Below are 12500 nucleotides of genomic sequence, written 5' to 3'. Positions count from 1 at the left end.
AGCAGTGATCTAACCCGAAGGTCGTGGGTTCAATTCCCACCCTGGTCAGAGTTTTTCTCTGTCCTTGTCAGGGTTGTATATAAGAGCCGGCAGCCGGCGAACTTCGCCAGCTTCTCTGTCAGGTTTCGCCGGCTACTTTCATTGTTTGAAGAGTCAAGACATGTAGAGGAGATGATGTTTATGAGGTCTAAACTACTTGGGCTCAACACAAATAAAAATTTGCAGTGTCTATCTTTTCTGAAAACACATAAAAGACTTCTGACTCAAGGGCAGTTTAAAAACGTTATGCTTGAGACTTTTGTTTTGAAAAAATCTTGCTGCGGTGGCGGGAAAGTAGGAACAATATGATTTGTTGTCCGCCACATTGGATTTCGATATCTTTAAACAGCCACCGATTGTATCTTACCGGAAGGAAAAATCACTCAAGGACGTTTTAGTCCGCCCAAAACTTCCTTTAATCACGCCGCAATCATAAAAAAACTTGTAAACAAAGAAACACTTTCAAAAGGTTTGTTCTCAATCCAGAAGGAAATTTACATATGATGTTCTGCTAGCAACACGCTCAGCCTGCGTTCACGCATCTCTTACCACAACTAAACTGAGGAACAAAACTAGCCCCTGATCATTCAATAACCGCTCCTTCGTTTTCACTTCGAATCCCTTCAGTTGATCATTTATAGCGAACGTAGAAGCTGAGGACTCGTAGACTTTATTTAAGCACTTGAACGTAACGCTCCTCGGAGTTAAATCCTACTTGCCCGCGTAAGTGCTCGTCCTCTCGAGGGCATCTCTACGCTTCAACATGACAACGGATCTTTATCCAATGTCACTCTTGATCAACTCTCACTGCTTTACGGAACTCCTAAACTCTTCGGAAAAAAAACCACACTCTTAAACAGCTCGAGTGATTTTCAATTTTCGAAATTACTACAACCAAGTTCCGCAAGCATATTTTCCCGCTAATTACACAATGGAACGAATGTGTGTCATCTTCACACCTAAACAGGATCGAAACATCCTTTACGCCATTGGCTAATTAGTATCCTCCAATCAGCTTCTTAATTTAACAACCAATCAGAAGCCTTTGCTGGTCTAGTCCTTCAAAGTATGTGCCATGTTTACAAGTTGTCAGGTGGCAATATTTGCCAGGCTCGTTAGCTCCAGCAAAACCACCAAAAAGATACAAAAAATATCACTCATCTTTTTGTTTATAGGGTTGTATTATTGAAATGTCGCTTCGTCTTTCTTTGAGTAACATGGTTTTCATAGTATAATTGCAGCTTGATTCATCCCTCTAATGTTTGAGTTGCATGGCCCAAAATGCCAGGAAATGCATTTTCCGGCATTCAGTTTTCAAGAATTTTCCGGGGGAGTATGCCCCCGGACCCCCCTAGAAGCGATGGGCTAAAGCCCATCGTGTGGGTCCTCCGGATCCGCAACCGTCTACTTTACAAAAAAATCCGGCTACTTAAACCCTTAAAGAAAACCCTGCTTGTGTGGGTCCATTTCCATTAGTAGGGCTAACGTTCACATGGTTCATATGGGGTGGAAACTTAGCACTTCACATTACACTCTAATCAGTTGAGTTGGGTTGAGTTGACTTGTCTTGGCTAATATGGGTCATGTCACTGGAAGTCTGGTCGCACAAAATACAAAGTAATAAACCTTCCTCGCTCATTAAGCAGGCACACGAACATGACAGTTTCTGAACCATCTGAGTCGGGTCGACTCAAGCTGTCTTTCCAAATGTTGATCTGTCACACTGGAAGACTGGTTGCAAGTGCAAAAGACAACACACACATAGTGGAGGACTTGGATTGACAACTGTGTCTACCCTTCCTATTCGCCCTTCTTGATGTCAGAATTTTATGAATCTGTCGCAAACTGACTTCCTGTAACATGGACCAACTTTTGGAGATGGGCTGAGTTGGGCCTACTCGTATCAGCAACTCTACTCAAGTTAAGTGAACTTGGTCGTTCTGCCAACATTTTCTACCCTCCCTATAAATAGATAATATAGGCATAGGGAGGGCAGAAAATATTGATGGATACTGGTAGACTCCATCCGATCGACTCGAATCAATTTAAGCACACTTTCTATCCTTCCTATTTGTTGTTCTTCCTGAATTTTGGAAGTCTCTTGCAAACCGACTTTCCATAACATGGACCGACCTTTGGAGAGACGTGTCAACACAAGCCAATCGGATCAAGTCCACCTGCCTTGATCTGACTCATACTGGGTGTATTGGACAACCCCTATGTAAATTAAACAAAAATAATACACCATATCCTGAGATCCTTTACTTGTGTACAAAACTCTTTAAATGGTATAAAAGGAAAAGATCTCTGTATCATCAACAATTATACATCAACAATTATAGCACCTGTGGCCTGAACGCGTTTAATATCATCGCTAGTGGACAATTTAGAAACATCAAACCTGTAAATTCTTTCAGCTCCTTTGTCATTTCATCATATCCTTTTTTGATCTCATCTCTATTCTCCATAGCCTTTTGTTCATTTAAGGTACATTCATAACTGCACAAAAATGGAAAAAAGCATACTTTATTCAATTACCTTCCAGAGCTGTTCACTATTTAAGGTATCCCCCTTGAGAGTGTTTATATTTTTCAAACACCCCCTTTTTACCTTTATTTTTTTGGGGGACCCCTTTAATTTCTCATAATGGCCAAGTTTGACGTGGCCAGTGCATATCGGAATGCTCATAGAATTTATTTTTTTTTGAAATGGTGATCTTCCTCGCTTTTAAGAGGTTTTTTAAGCTCTGATTTGTGAACTTTTCAATAACGGGACACAAAATAACTTTTTTCTCAAGGAGACATCTGCCTCCTAAATTTTCTTAAGTGGTCGCTTAGTCCATAAAGTTAAATTTTTACCACAATGCAACTTGAAATTGAAATTACTTCACAAACCATAACAAATTAATTTGGCAAAATGATGGCACAGCATGGAGGGTGTAAACTTAAGGTTTCTGGTTAGGGTTGCAGGTCATTGTTTCCCCATAACTGAAGCAACCCAAACCATTACTAATGTTAACATTAGGCCTAAAAATTAATGTTTTAAAAGCCTAACAGGTTTTTGTGTTTTTTCAAAATAGTGATAGAGATAACTCACTAACACATTCTTGTGTATTTGTGACCCTATTTGGGAAAAGCAGGCTTAACGAAAATAGCGTTGAAGCGTTTTTTCGTTGTAATGCATTTTCAATGCATTGAAAATGCGTTGAAGAGCATTTCCATTGCGTTTTAAAACGTTGGCAATGTTTTTCAACGGAACCGAAATGCATTGCAAATCCATTTCAAAATCATTTCAAAACATTGTCAATGCGTTGTCAAACATTGACAACGCGTTTAATGAAACCGCCACGGGTCGTTTCGAATCATTCATAGCACCGCTGCTATTAGTTACTACGAAATCTTAACAACGAATTGTTACACAACTCTAGCACGTACGTATCAGTTTGAATTTGAGCAGAAACAACAAATACATCGAGTTTTCCTGTAATTTTGCAGAGAACGCGCCTAAGTGTAAAACTCAACTATCCTATGGCTGCTGTTACTTACCTTTTTGGCTTCAGTTCTTACGGTGTTGAATGAAATTACGGCGGTAAAAAGACTGTCTGATACATGCGTGTGTTTCAAATGACATTAGATTTGAACAATCGATCGAGTCTCAAATTTAACTGAATTCAAATCAACCGTTCCTTTGTGAAAAACTTTAATATTATTTTTGGTATTACGCTTTCTTGTTTATCGTTTTGACGAGATATTGTGTACATTTACTGTGCAGTGTAGGATTTTTATAATAGAAATAAATGGCTCCAATCCTTGTCAAAATTAATACTTTTGCCATCGGCGACTGGTTTGAGAGAGCCTTTAAATTAAATATACATCCCTAAATTGTAGAAGGACATCGGACAAAACTCGCGTTCCGTACAGTACGTAGGTTATCAATGAAAATGGATGAATACAGGAACTTTGCTAACTCGGGTAAGGACTCGCGCTCGAAACATGTAAAAATCAACACTGTGGTTGTTCGGATTTGCATGCATGCAGTGTCCTGACATGAGTTAAATTAAAACTTGTTGCCTAACACCATACAAATAGCTGCAAGTTTAAAGTATCTTACGGGTGTCAAAACCTATAGGTTTCCATGATATTTAACGATGGTTTAATAGCGCTAACCATGCTTCGAGCAACCCGGGCCTGTAGTTTCTTGACGATTCCCACAAGTAGAAGTTTGACATTCCACAGGCAAAGATGTGTCGGCAAGTTCTCTTGTTTCCGGAATGAAGGCCAGATACTTCATTGTTTTCATCTTTAAGTCCACAGATAATATTTTGGCTTCAAATACCACTGCTCCTTTCCGTTCCGCGAATCTCGTTATACATATGCACGAGATTGCTCGTACCCCCAACATGTTTAACTCCTCTTAATGTTTACCTTACAACGAGTGCCATCTGACTTGGCCCAATGACCAAATTGCTTTGTGTGTTCACAAGTCTTTTCTACGCTCTAGGCATTACATTCTCAATTATAAACTCTATTTTGACTGACCACTCTACTCCACTAAGTAAACAGTTCACCCTGTGGCCAAAATAGATTTGACTTAAAATAAAGAACACTTTATGTGTATAACCAATACGAAAAATAGAGAATTTCAGTTGGCAACTGCAACAAAATACCGCAACATCACAAACATGATTTGTACGGCACATGGATTAAACAAAGGAATGTCAACGTTGCGCACGAGCGATCACGAATTTGAACTGCTGATACAGAAAAAATTTTGTTCTGCGGGCCTCCTAAAATTGCTTTTACCCCAGTGCAGATTAAACCCTTTTGTGGTTAAGTTATCAAAACGGTCAGTTTGCCAACCATTGCAATAAAACACCATAAAGATAAAAGGCGCAAAACGAGCCATAACATGAGCTAACATGTAGCGCGCCTTTGTCTGCCTCAGTGTCTGCTTCGTAATGTTTGTATAAAATCACCAGGGAAAATAAATAACCATTAATAACCATTCCCTTGAGTAGCAAGTGAAGGCGTCATCAGAAATACTTAAAATACTAAATAAGAGTGAAATTTCCTGAAACGCAATCGTTTACCAAGAGCGAGGCAAGGCTACATTGATAAAAAAAGATCTTTGTCAAATGCGTGGTGTGCGTGACTTGGGATGATGAGTTAAGAACGATGAAAATTGCTATACCATCGGTTGCATTTAATTGTGAACAGCTTGATGCATTTCAAAGACTTTTTGAAGCTTACTCTTTGTTTTCGAAGCGAATGAAATCGAAAAGTTTACTTACAATTTATGACAGAAATAATATTGAACTAATTAGTGGCAAACTCGGGGGCGAAGCGCCAAACAAATCACACCAACATTTTCTTTTTCAACGTTTATACTTCTGGTAGGCATATTGGCTGTTGCTTCGCAAAATTTTTAATGTAAGTTGCGACAAATTGCTCTTTATTAATCAAACAAAATCAAATTCTCTCAGATGCAGAATTATGATGTTCAATTGAATTTGTTGTGTTGACAATGTATTTAGCTTTGTTTTCAACGTTTTGTGCAGAATTTGTATCAAACGTTGGAAAAAGTTGCCCACGCGTTGGCAACGCGTTTTTCATCCATTCTTAAACATTTGTTGAACATTGTCAACGTTTTTACAGTGGACTGAATAACATTGCAAATGCATTGAGAACCATTATCAATGCGTTGTAATGCATTATCAACGCATTTAAAATGCATTGAAAATGCATTACAACGCTATTTTTGTTAAGCCCGGTTTTCCCAAATAGGGTCACATTTGATACATTCAGAACTGTAAATTTGTTTACTTTAGAATAGAATACGGTCCAGGAAATTATTATCCAGAAATTGATTATGATTCCACTTTTAGACTCAGAATATTAAATTAATGTAATCAACTTTAAATACAGAAAAATGATTGCAATACTGGTAGGCAACTAAATGTAAATAATTCTTACAGTTATATCTTGTTGTCTATTTTCATATGAGAGAAAATAAACTAAAGCTAACAAATGAACCAAATTAACTTTTCATTATAGCTTAAATGCTTTACCTGCTGCTAATTACACAATTTATGCTGCATTGATGTATGAAAATGAAGTTGTGTTTAATACAGTTGGTGGTGAATTGGTTGTAAGTTTAAACTGCTTTGCAATTTGTAGTTAAATTTTTTTCTGAGAAAACACAAGTGTATTTACAAAAATTACAGTAAAAATGAGTTTAAAGTAATTATTGTTTTTAATGCTGCGTTGTACATTGTTGTTATTAATGTTATAAACTTGTTTTTCTTATATTTTTCCAACATTTCAATTTGTTTGCCAGAAATTACTCCTTTTATGTTTGGATTTTTAAACTCAATGGCTAACCCTTTATAAGTCTACTGTTTTTGTATAAAGGTCGTATTCGTTTTCAAGGTTTGGAGTGTTTGGATTTGTTTGAAAACTCTTTCTTTTCTTTTTTTCCGATGCTTTTGATATAAACCATTTTTCAAAATCGTCATTACTAAATTTATTTTTTGTTAAGACAGATAGTATAAAATCCACCACCGTTTGTAAACATTTCACGTATTAGAATTGCTTCTTTTATAACATATTCTTCTTCTAAAATTCCTTAACGTGGTTTTTCTCTTTTTCTTTGAATATGTATTTAAGATCTCATAGTTTAAACCAACCTTTGATCCTTATTTTTTTATATTTGCTTTTTTTTTCTTTAAGATGCATTTATTTTTGGGAAATTAATTTAAAATCTGTCAAACTAATTAATCTTAGCCATCTTCTGGGTTTGTGCTGGATTTCTGTATAAATTTCAGGTGTATTCAATGAGTTTTCAAGAATCAGAAATTGAGTTTTAATTTGGTGATTTTCTGGGAAGTTACTTGTACATGTATCAAAGTGTTTATAAACATCGTTTTTGATATCTTTGTGGAAATCTTCTGTAAAGATTTCATACATTAGTGAATCAGTGTCCGTCATTAACAACTATTTTATGTAAATACATGTATAGTGAAATGTATACATTTCTGGTTTTGAATAATCAAGGAAACACGCTCCAGCTTAAATTGGTTTGTTGAAGAATATTTGAATTTTGTTCATATGAATTCAACATAGATATAAAGAAAATATAGTTGGAAACTATAGTTGTTTTTTTAAATTTGATTTGCTTGTCAACTTTATTGCTCTTTCTCTGTTGTTTGCTAAATGGATATCTGTTCTTGTTCCAATGGTTGCTATTGTTTTACCAAAAACAGAGTTGTCTATAAGTTCAAACAAGTCAAACTCTGTGTTTGATTTTGTTCATAATTAGGTTTTTTTTCAATGTAAGGTTTGTGCCATGTATCTGTTAATTTCATGGAACATGTTCTTTTTAATTTCATTCCAAGTTGAAGATAAAGATTCAAGTTTTCAATAGAAATAACTTTTTTTTTTTCACTCTATTAACATTTAAGTAATCTGGTGCAAATGGAGAATTATTGTGGTAATCGTGTACTTTTTAGGCTAATCTAAATCGACCTTAAAGTGCCCCTAACCCCAAAATATTTTTTCGCTAAAATGAATCTTTGCACCTGTTCGAAACGCACTGCGGCCATTTTTTCCTTTTTGTAACAAATCCTACCTTTTTATAGGCTTCGAGAGTTGTGAAAATCCAAGCATCTTTTGCTCACGACCGAGTCAGAGGGGGAGTGGGTCTATTCCTGATTTGATGTCACAAACTGATTTACATTGCATTAACTCATTGTAAAAATGCATGCAAAATACCCATAGATTGTGACGTCAAATCAGGAATAGACCCACTCCCATATTTGCGTATGTGCGTGACTACAAGCCTGAGTACACATGATCTCTGCGCGAGACGAAGAACATTGTGCAAGTGAAACATAAATGTCAGGAATTTCTATATGTTCACTCCCTGCATTCTGGTCTCTCTTTGAATGCCAAGCCTCCAGGAAAAGTCTCTTGTGATAGTCAACTGCCTTGTCAACTATAACAAGAGACTTTTTCTGGAGGTTTCAAACCGAGGATGACCGAAGGTTTTCGGTCGAAACGTCTTACTAAGTTTTTTGAGAACGTTTTGACGTTCAAATAAGTCAGTGTCCAACATTTCTTATAGTCATTATGCAAATTCCTGACTGCAATTTCAGCATATTTATGTTTTTCCAGCGTTTAATTTCATCTTTTGTCATGCATTTGAAATCAGAAATCACCTTTTGGTAATGGTTTACACATTGTCCAACCATAAAGATTATTTGCATGACGATACATTATAATTTTGATTTTTCTTTTGGATTATAACTTTTCATGTACTTCTTGTTTGCTTTTGCATCTTTATGATATTGTTCAAACTCCACTACGCAATTTCAGCGTCAAACATTAATAGCATGCCATTATTAGAAATCAATTCAAGGGAAACGTTTGTCATTTTTAAACAAACGTCCCAACTAAAACTAATAATAACAATAATAACAATAATAATAATAATAATAATAATAGATCTGAATTATGAATTTATAAAAGCTAGGTAATAAACAGTAAAATATAATTATACAATATATACATTTACCGGTAATTAAAACAAAGCAAGAAATCATTCCGACCTATTCCCGCAGCACTCCCTTAAAATACATGTTTGCTTATTGAAGGATTTAAAATTATCACAGCATTTAACATTAGATGGCAGAGAATTGAAGAGGGCTGCTGTGCTTTACTGAAAAGTGTCCAAGGCATGGGGACTAACTAGATTTATGGTACTTAATGACCATAAGTTTGTAGCATGTCTTACTTGCTCAAGCTGAAGGTTTCTAGGCCAATCATGAGAGTACTGTATGTAGCTTTGTGCACGGCCTTTAGAACGCGCCATTCTCTACGTTCTTTCATAGGCAACCAGCCTCACTTAAGAATAGAATCAATATTGTTCACATAGCATCCAAAAACAAAACTGGCTGCCGCAAACTGGATGCGCTTTTTAAAAGACAATCAGTAATTGGATAAAATACTATATTATTAATATATTATTAAAGTCTAGGTGAGATAGAACCAGACATTCAACTAAATGTTTTTTGAGATGGTAGTTTGTAACGTTTTTGATTTTCCTTAGCGTAGCGCAGCTAGGACACCATAACAAGATGAAGTGAGATACTTGACATGATCATCCCACTTCAAGGTGTCAGTCATGTGAACCCCAAGTAGTTTAATAGAGTGAACACACTCGAGGGGTTTATCTCCTACAGATAAATGTATAGGGGAAGTGTAGCAGTGTGCTAATTGATAATTTTTCAAACAAACATCACGAAAATTTTCAAACACATCAGCTAAAAACAAAACGTCAGTTTTAAGATACAAATCCTGATCATCACGAAACGTTATACAATTTAATTTTTTCCAAACTTTTTTAGGGTGACTGTACTCTTTGTCTGATATGTCAGCATCGTTGAGTTTTGAGAAAAAATCGGACTTTTTTGGAAGTTGCTTTTCCGACAATTTCGAAGAATCGTTAAACCAATCATATGGGAAAACACTTTTCTTGAAAGCTTTCATCAAAGCTTCACTTTGTGCATCCTCTTAAAATTCAATTTGAAAAATTTTCAAATCGTTTTTTTCGAGATTGTTGACAACTGTATCAAGAGAAGTTCATAAAAATTTGAAACTGTCAATAAATCTTATTTCAAATTTAATGTCTTTTGTTTTGTAACTGTTCACCGTAATTAGTCTTGAAAAATAAATGCATTTTTCTTCTGTTTGTGGAAAATGCTCAATTCTCTTTTCCAACCAGACGTTCTTTTATAAAAAGATGTGCACCATAATTTTGTAAATTGTGAACTATAATTGGAATTGTTCCAGGTTTTCTGAAATTGAAATTACAACTGAAATGAGCAGCACTTCGAAAAAGTCTAGTAAAATGGCAATGATCTCTTATAATTTCATCACCTTTTGAAAATTCATTTTCACAAATGGGACAGATTTTGCTTTTTTAAACAAATTTTTTATCTTCTTTGGTAAATTTTATTTTTTGAGGTTTTCTGTAGTATTTTTCATATATCGATTTTGTTATTTCATATTTTTCACAACAACATTTTCATCTTTTTGTTTAATAATGTAATTAATAGGATTTTGTAAAGAAATACAATCGTTGAAACCTTTGTAATACAAACAAAATCCACCTGGAACATGTTTTTGATATTCAATTGCGTGACTTTTTTGGGATTTCCTTTACAAGTTTTAACTGGAACAGTAAACACAAAATCAGCATAAACAACAAATGCTACTTTTAATTTTCTTGTGGTGGTTTTGAAATTTAATAAACGTTTTTTCTTTTGGACGTTTTGCAACAGTGAAACCTTCTCAATATTGAAAATGTGTTGATAATAGGCCTTTTTCGATATATTGAAATTCAGCTTGATAGTGAGGCAGTGAGGACAAAAACAATAGATGTGACAAATATTTTCATAATAATCATCCAGTTAACTTTGTCTTTGTCCTCACTGCCTCACTATGAAGCTGAATTGTAATAAATCGAAAAAGGATTATTTTTCTTTACTGTTAAAGTAATGAAGAAATCTTTTGCAACACAAAATTGATTTTTTGTTTTGATACTTGACTTCCTCCATTCACGTAAATCAAGACAGGCTAATGTTATTTTTTTTTTGAAAGAGGAAGGCAAACAAGTCCATAGCTATGCCACTAGACATGCGAACGATTTTCACCTTCCTTCTTGTAGAACAAACTTTCGTAAATTTTCTGTCAGTTTCCAAGGACCTACTTATTATAACTCTATAGAAAATGATATTAAAGAATCTAATTCTCTCCACTTATTCAAAACGAAATTGAAAAAAAAATTATATATGAATTATTAGTTATAAATCTTGTAGTAAATAGTTATATTTCTTCTCATGTCTGATATTATTTTCATTCTTGTTGTTACTTGTATCATACTTTATATTCTGTCCACTCAGTCTATGTAATTAGTTAATTTATACTTACCTTCATTGTATTTTACTTTCGATCCAGGCCTTACCGTTAATGTTAACTTTATTTTTACTCTGAGGGAGCCCAATGTCTATAAGCCTCATGGTTTCTTTTTGGGCTTCCTTGCCACTTTCATTTGCTTTTGTGTAACTGTTTTGTTTTATCGTTATTTGTATTTCGTGGTAAATCAAATCAAATAAAGGCAGTTTAATATCGGGCAAATTATCTATAACAACTTCAACAAGTAATTTGCAAACAGAAAGTAACAGTAATGGAAATTTCAGGAATCATCCAAGCATCTCCATGATCTCAACTATATCTTATCCAATAACAGAAATTTGAACTTTGATTTCAAGCCAACCAACCCCATCAAAGTTGAAAACTGACCACTAGAAATGAAACTACGTAAATCTTGTGGCTATGATAACATCACCCCAAGGACTCTGCTCCTGTTATATCTGATTGCCTTTCTGCCATTTGCAATGCAGCAATTTCCCAGGGCAGCTATTTCCATAGCTGGAAAAAGAGTCAAGTTACATTAGTTTTCAAAAAAAGATGATGAGCTCTCTAAATCTAATCACAGGCCTACCATACCAGCGATCCATAATGTATCAATAATGAGAAACCACTCTGCAAACAAGTAAATTCTTATTTTAACAACATCCTTGCTTACAAACTGTCTGCCTACCTATCTGGACAAAGATCTCATGGTTTGCAGTCATATCAATTACAATACAATACAATACAATACAATACATACATGTACATACTGTTAAGAATGCCAACTGGCCGGAGGCAAACCAGTTGGCTATTTACAAGTGCAGCTGGGAAGTTGAACCAGGGAATACCAGGATCGAATTCAATGAGTCAGTGCAGGTCTTGAACCCGGGATCTCCGGATCTCAAGGCAAGCGGCCCAATCATTGGGCCACACCTCTCAAAGGATTTTGATAGCTTGCCACACAAGCTTTTACAAGCAAAACGTGTGGCCTATGGCCTAAACAAAGAAGCAGTTGCCCTACTCAAAGACTATTTGCATGGACGACAACAGCGAGTAAAAATTGGTGACATGCTTTCCACCTATGGACCTGTCTGGAGGAATTCCTCGAGTGAACTGAGTACAATGGTCAACTGGTATGCAATAAATGGTCTGAAGGCAAATCCAGAAAAATTTCAAGCCATGATACTTGGCAAGAAGAAGCACGAATTTGTCTTCAAAATCGGAAATGTAGCTACCGTATTTAAGAGAAGGGGAGCATTGACTTTCTTGGTGTAAACTTGGATAACAAATAATTATTTTCGAAACACTACGCTAACTTTTTTTTGTAAATTTCTTCATTGATTTGTTTAATTGCCCCCTCCCCATTTATTTTTTGCACTTTGTAATTATTTAACATGGACACAATTTTTTGTGTTTTTGTTTTTACTGAAATAATCAGTTGAAGAGGGTTCAATATCATCAAAAATTTTTTGATGATTTTTCATTTCA

At 35.2% G+C, this 12500-nt stretch overlaps 1 protein-coding gene across 1 annotated transcript in view; it reads right to left on the bottom strand.

The window, feature by feature from the left end:
• LOC138029037 (structural maintenance of chromosomes protein 4-like) overlaps positions 1-12500 on the bottom strand; it is a 79229-nt gene that overhangs the window by 50330 nt on the left and 16399 nt on the right. The window contains exon 6 of the mRNA XM_068876706.1: positions 2441-2538. Within this exon, the coding sequence (XP_068732807.1) occupies positions 2441-2538 (98 nt within the window). The remainder of the gene's footprint in view (positions 1-2440; positions 2539-12500) is intronic.

This window comes from Montipora capricornis, chromosome 13 (assembly GCF_036669925.1).
Source record: "Montipora capricornis isolate CH-2021 chromosome 13, ASM3666992v2, whole genome shotgun sequence".
In the NCBI taxonomy this organism is placed as follows: Eukaryota; Metazoa; Cnidaria; class Anthozoa; order Scleractinia; family Acroporidae; genus Montipora; species Montipora capricornis.
Note: the sequence above shows the minus strand (reverse complement) of the source record. Positions and strands in the feature narration are given on the sequence as shown.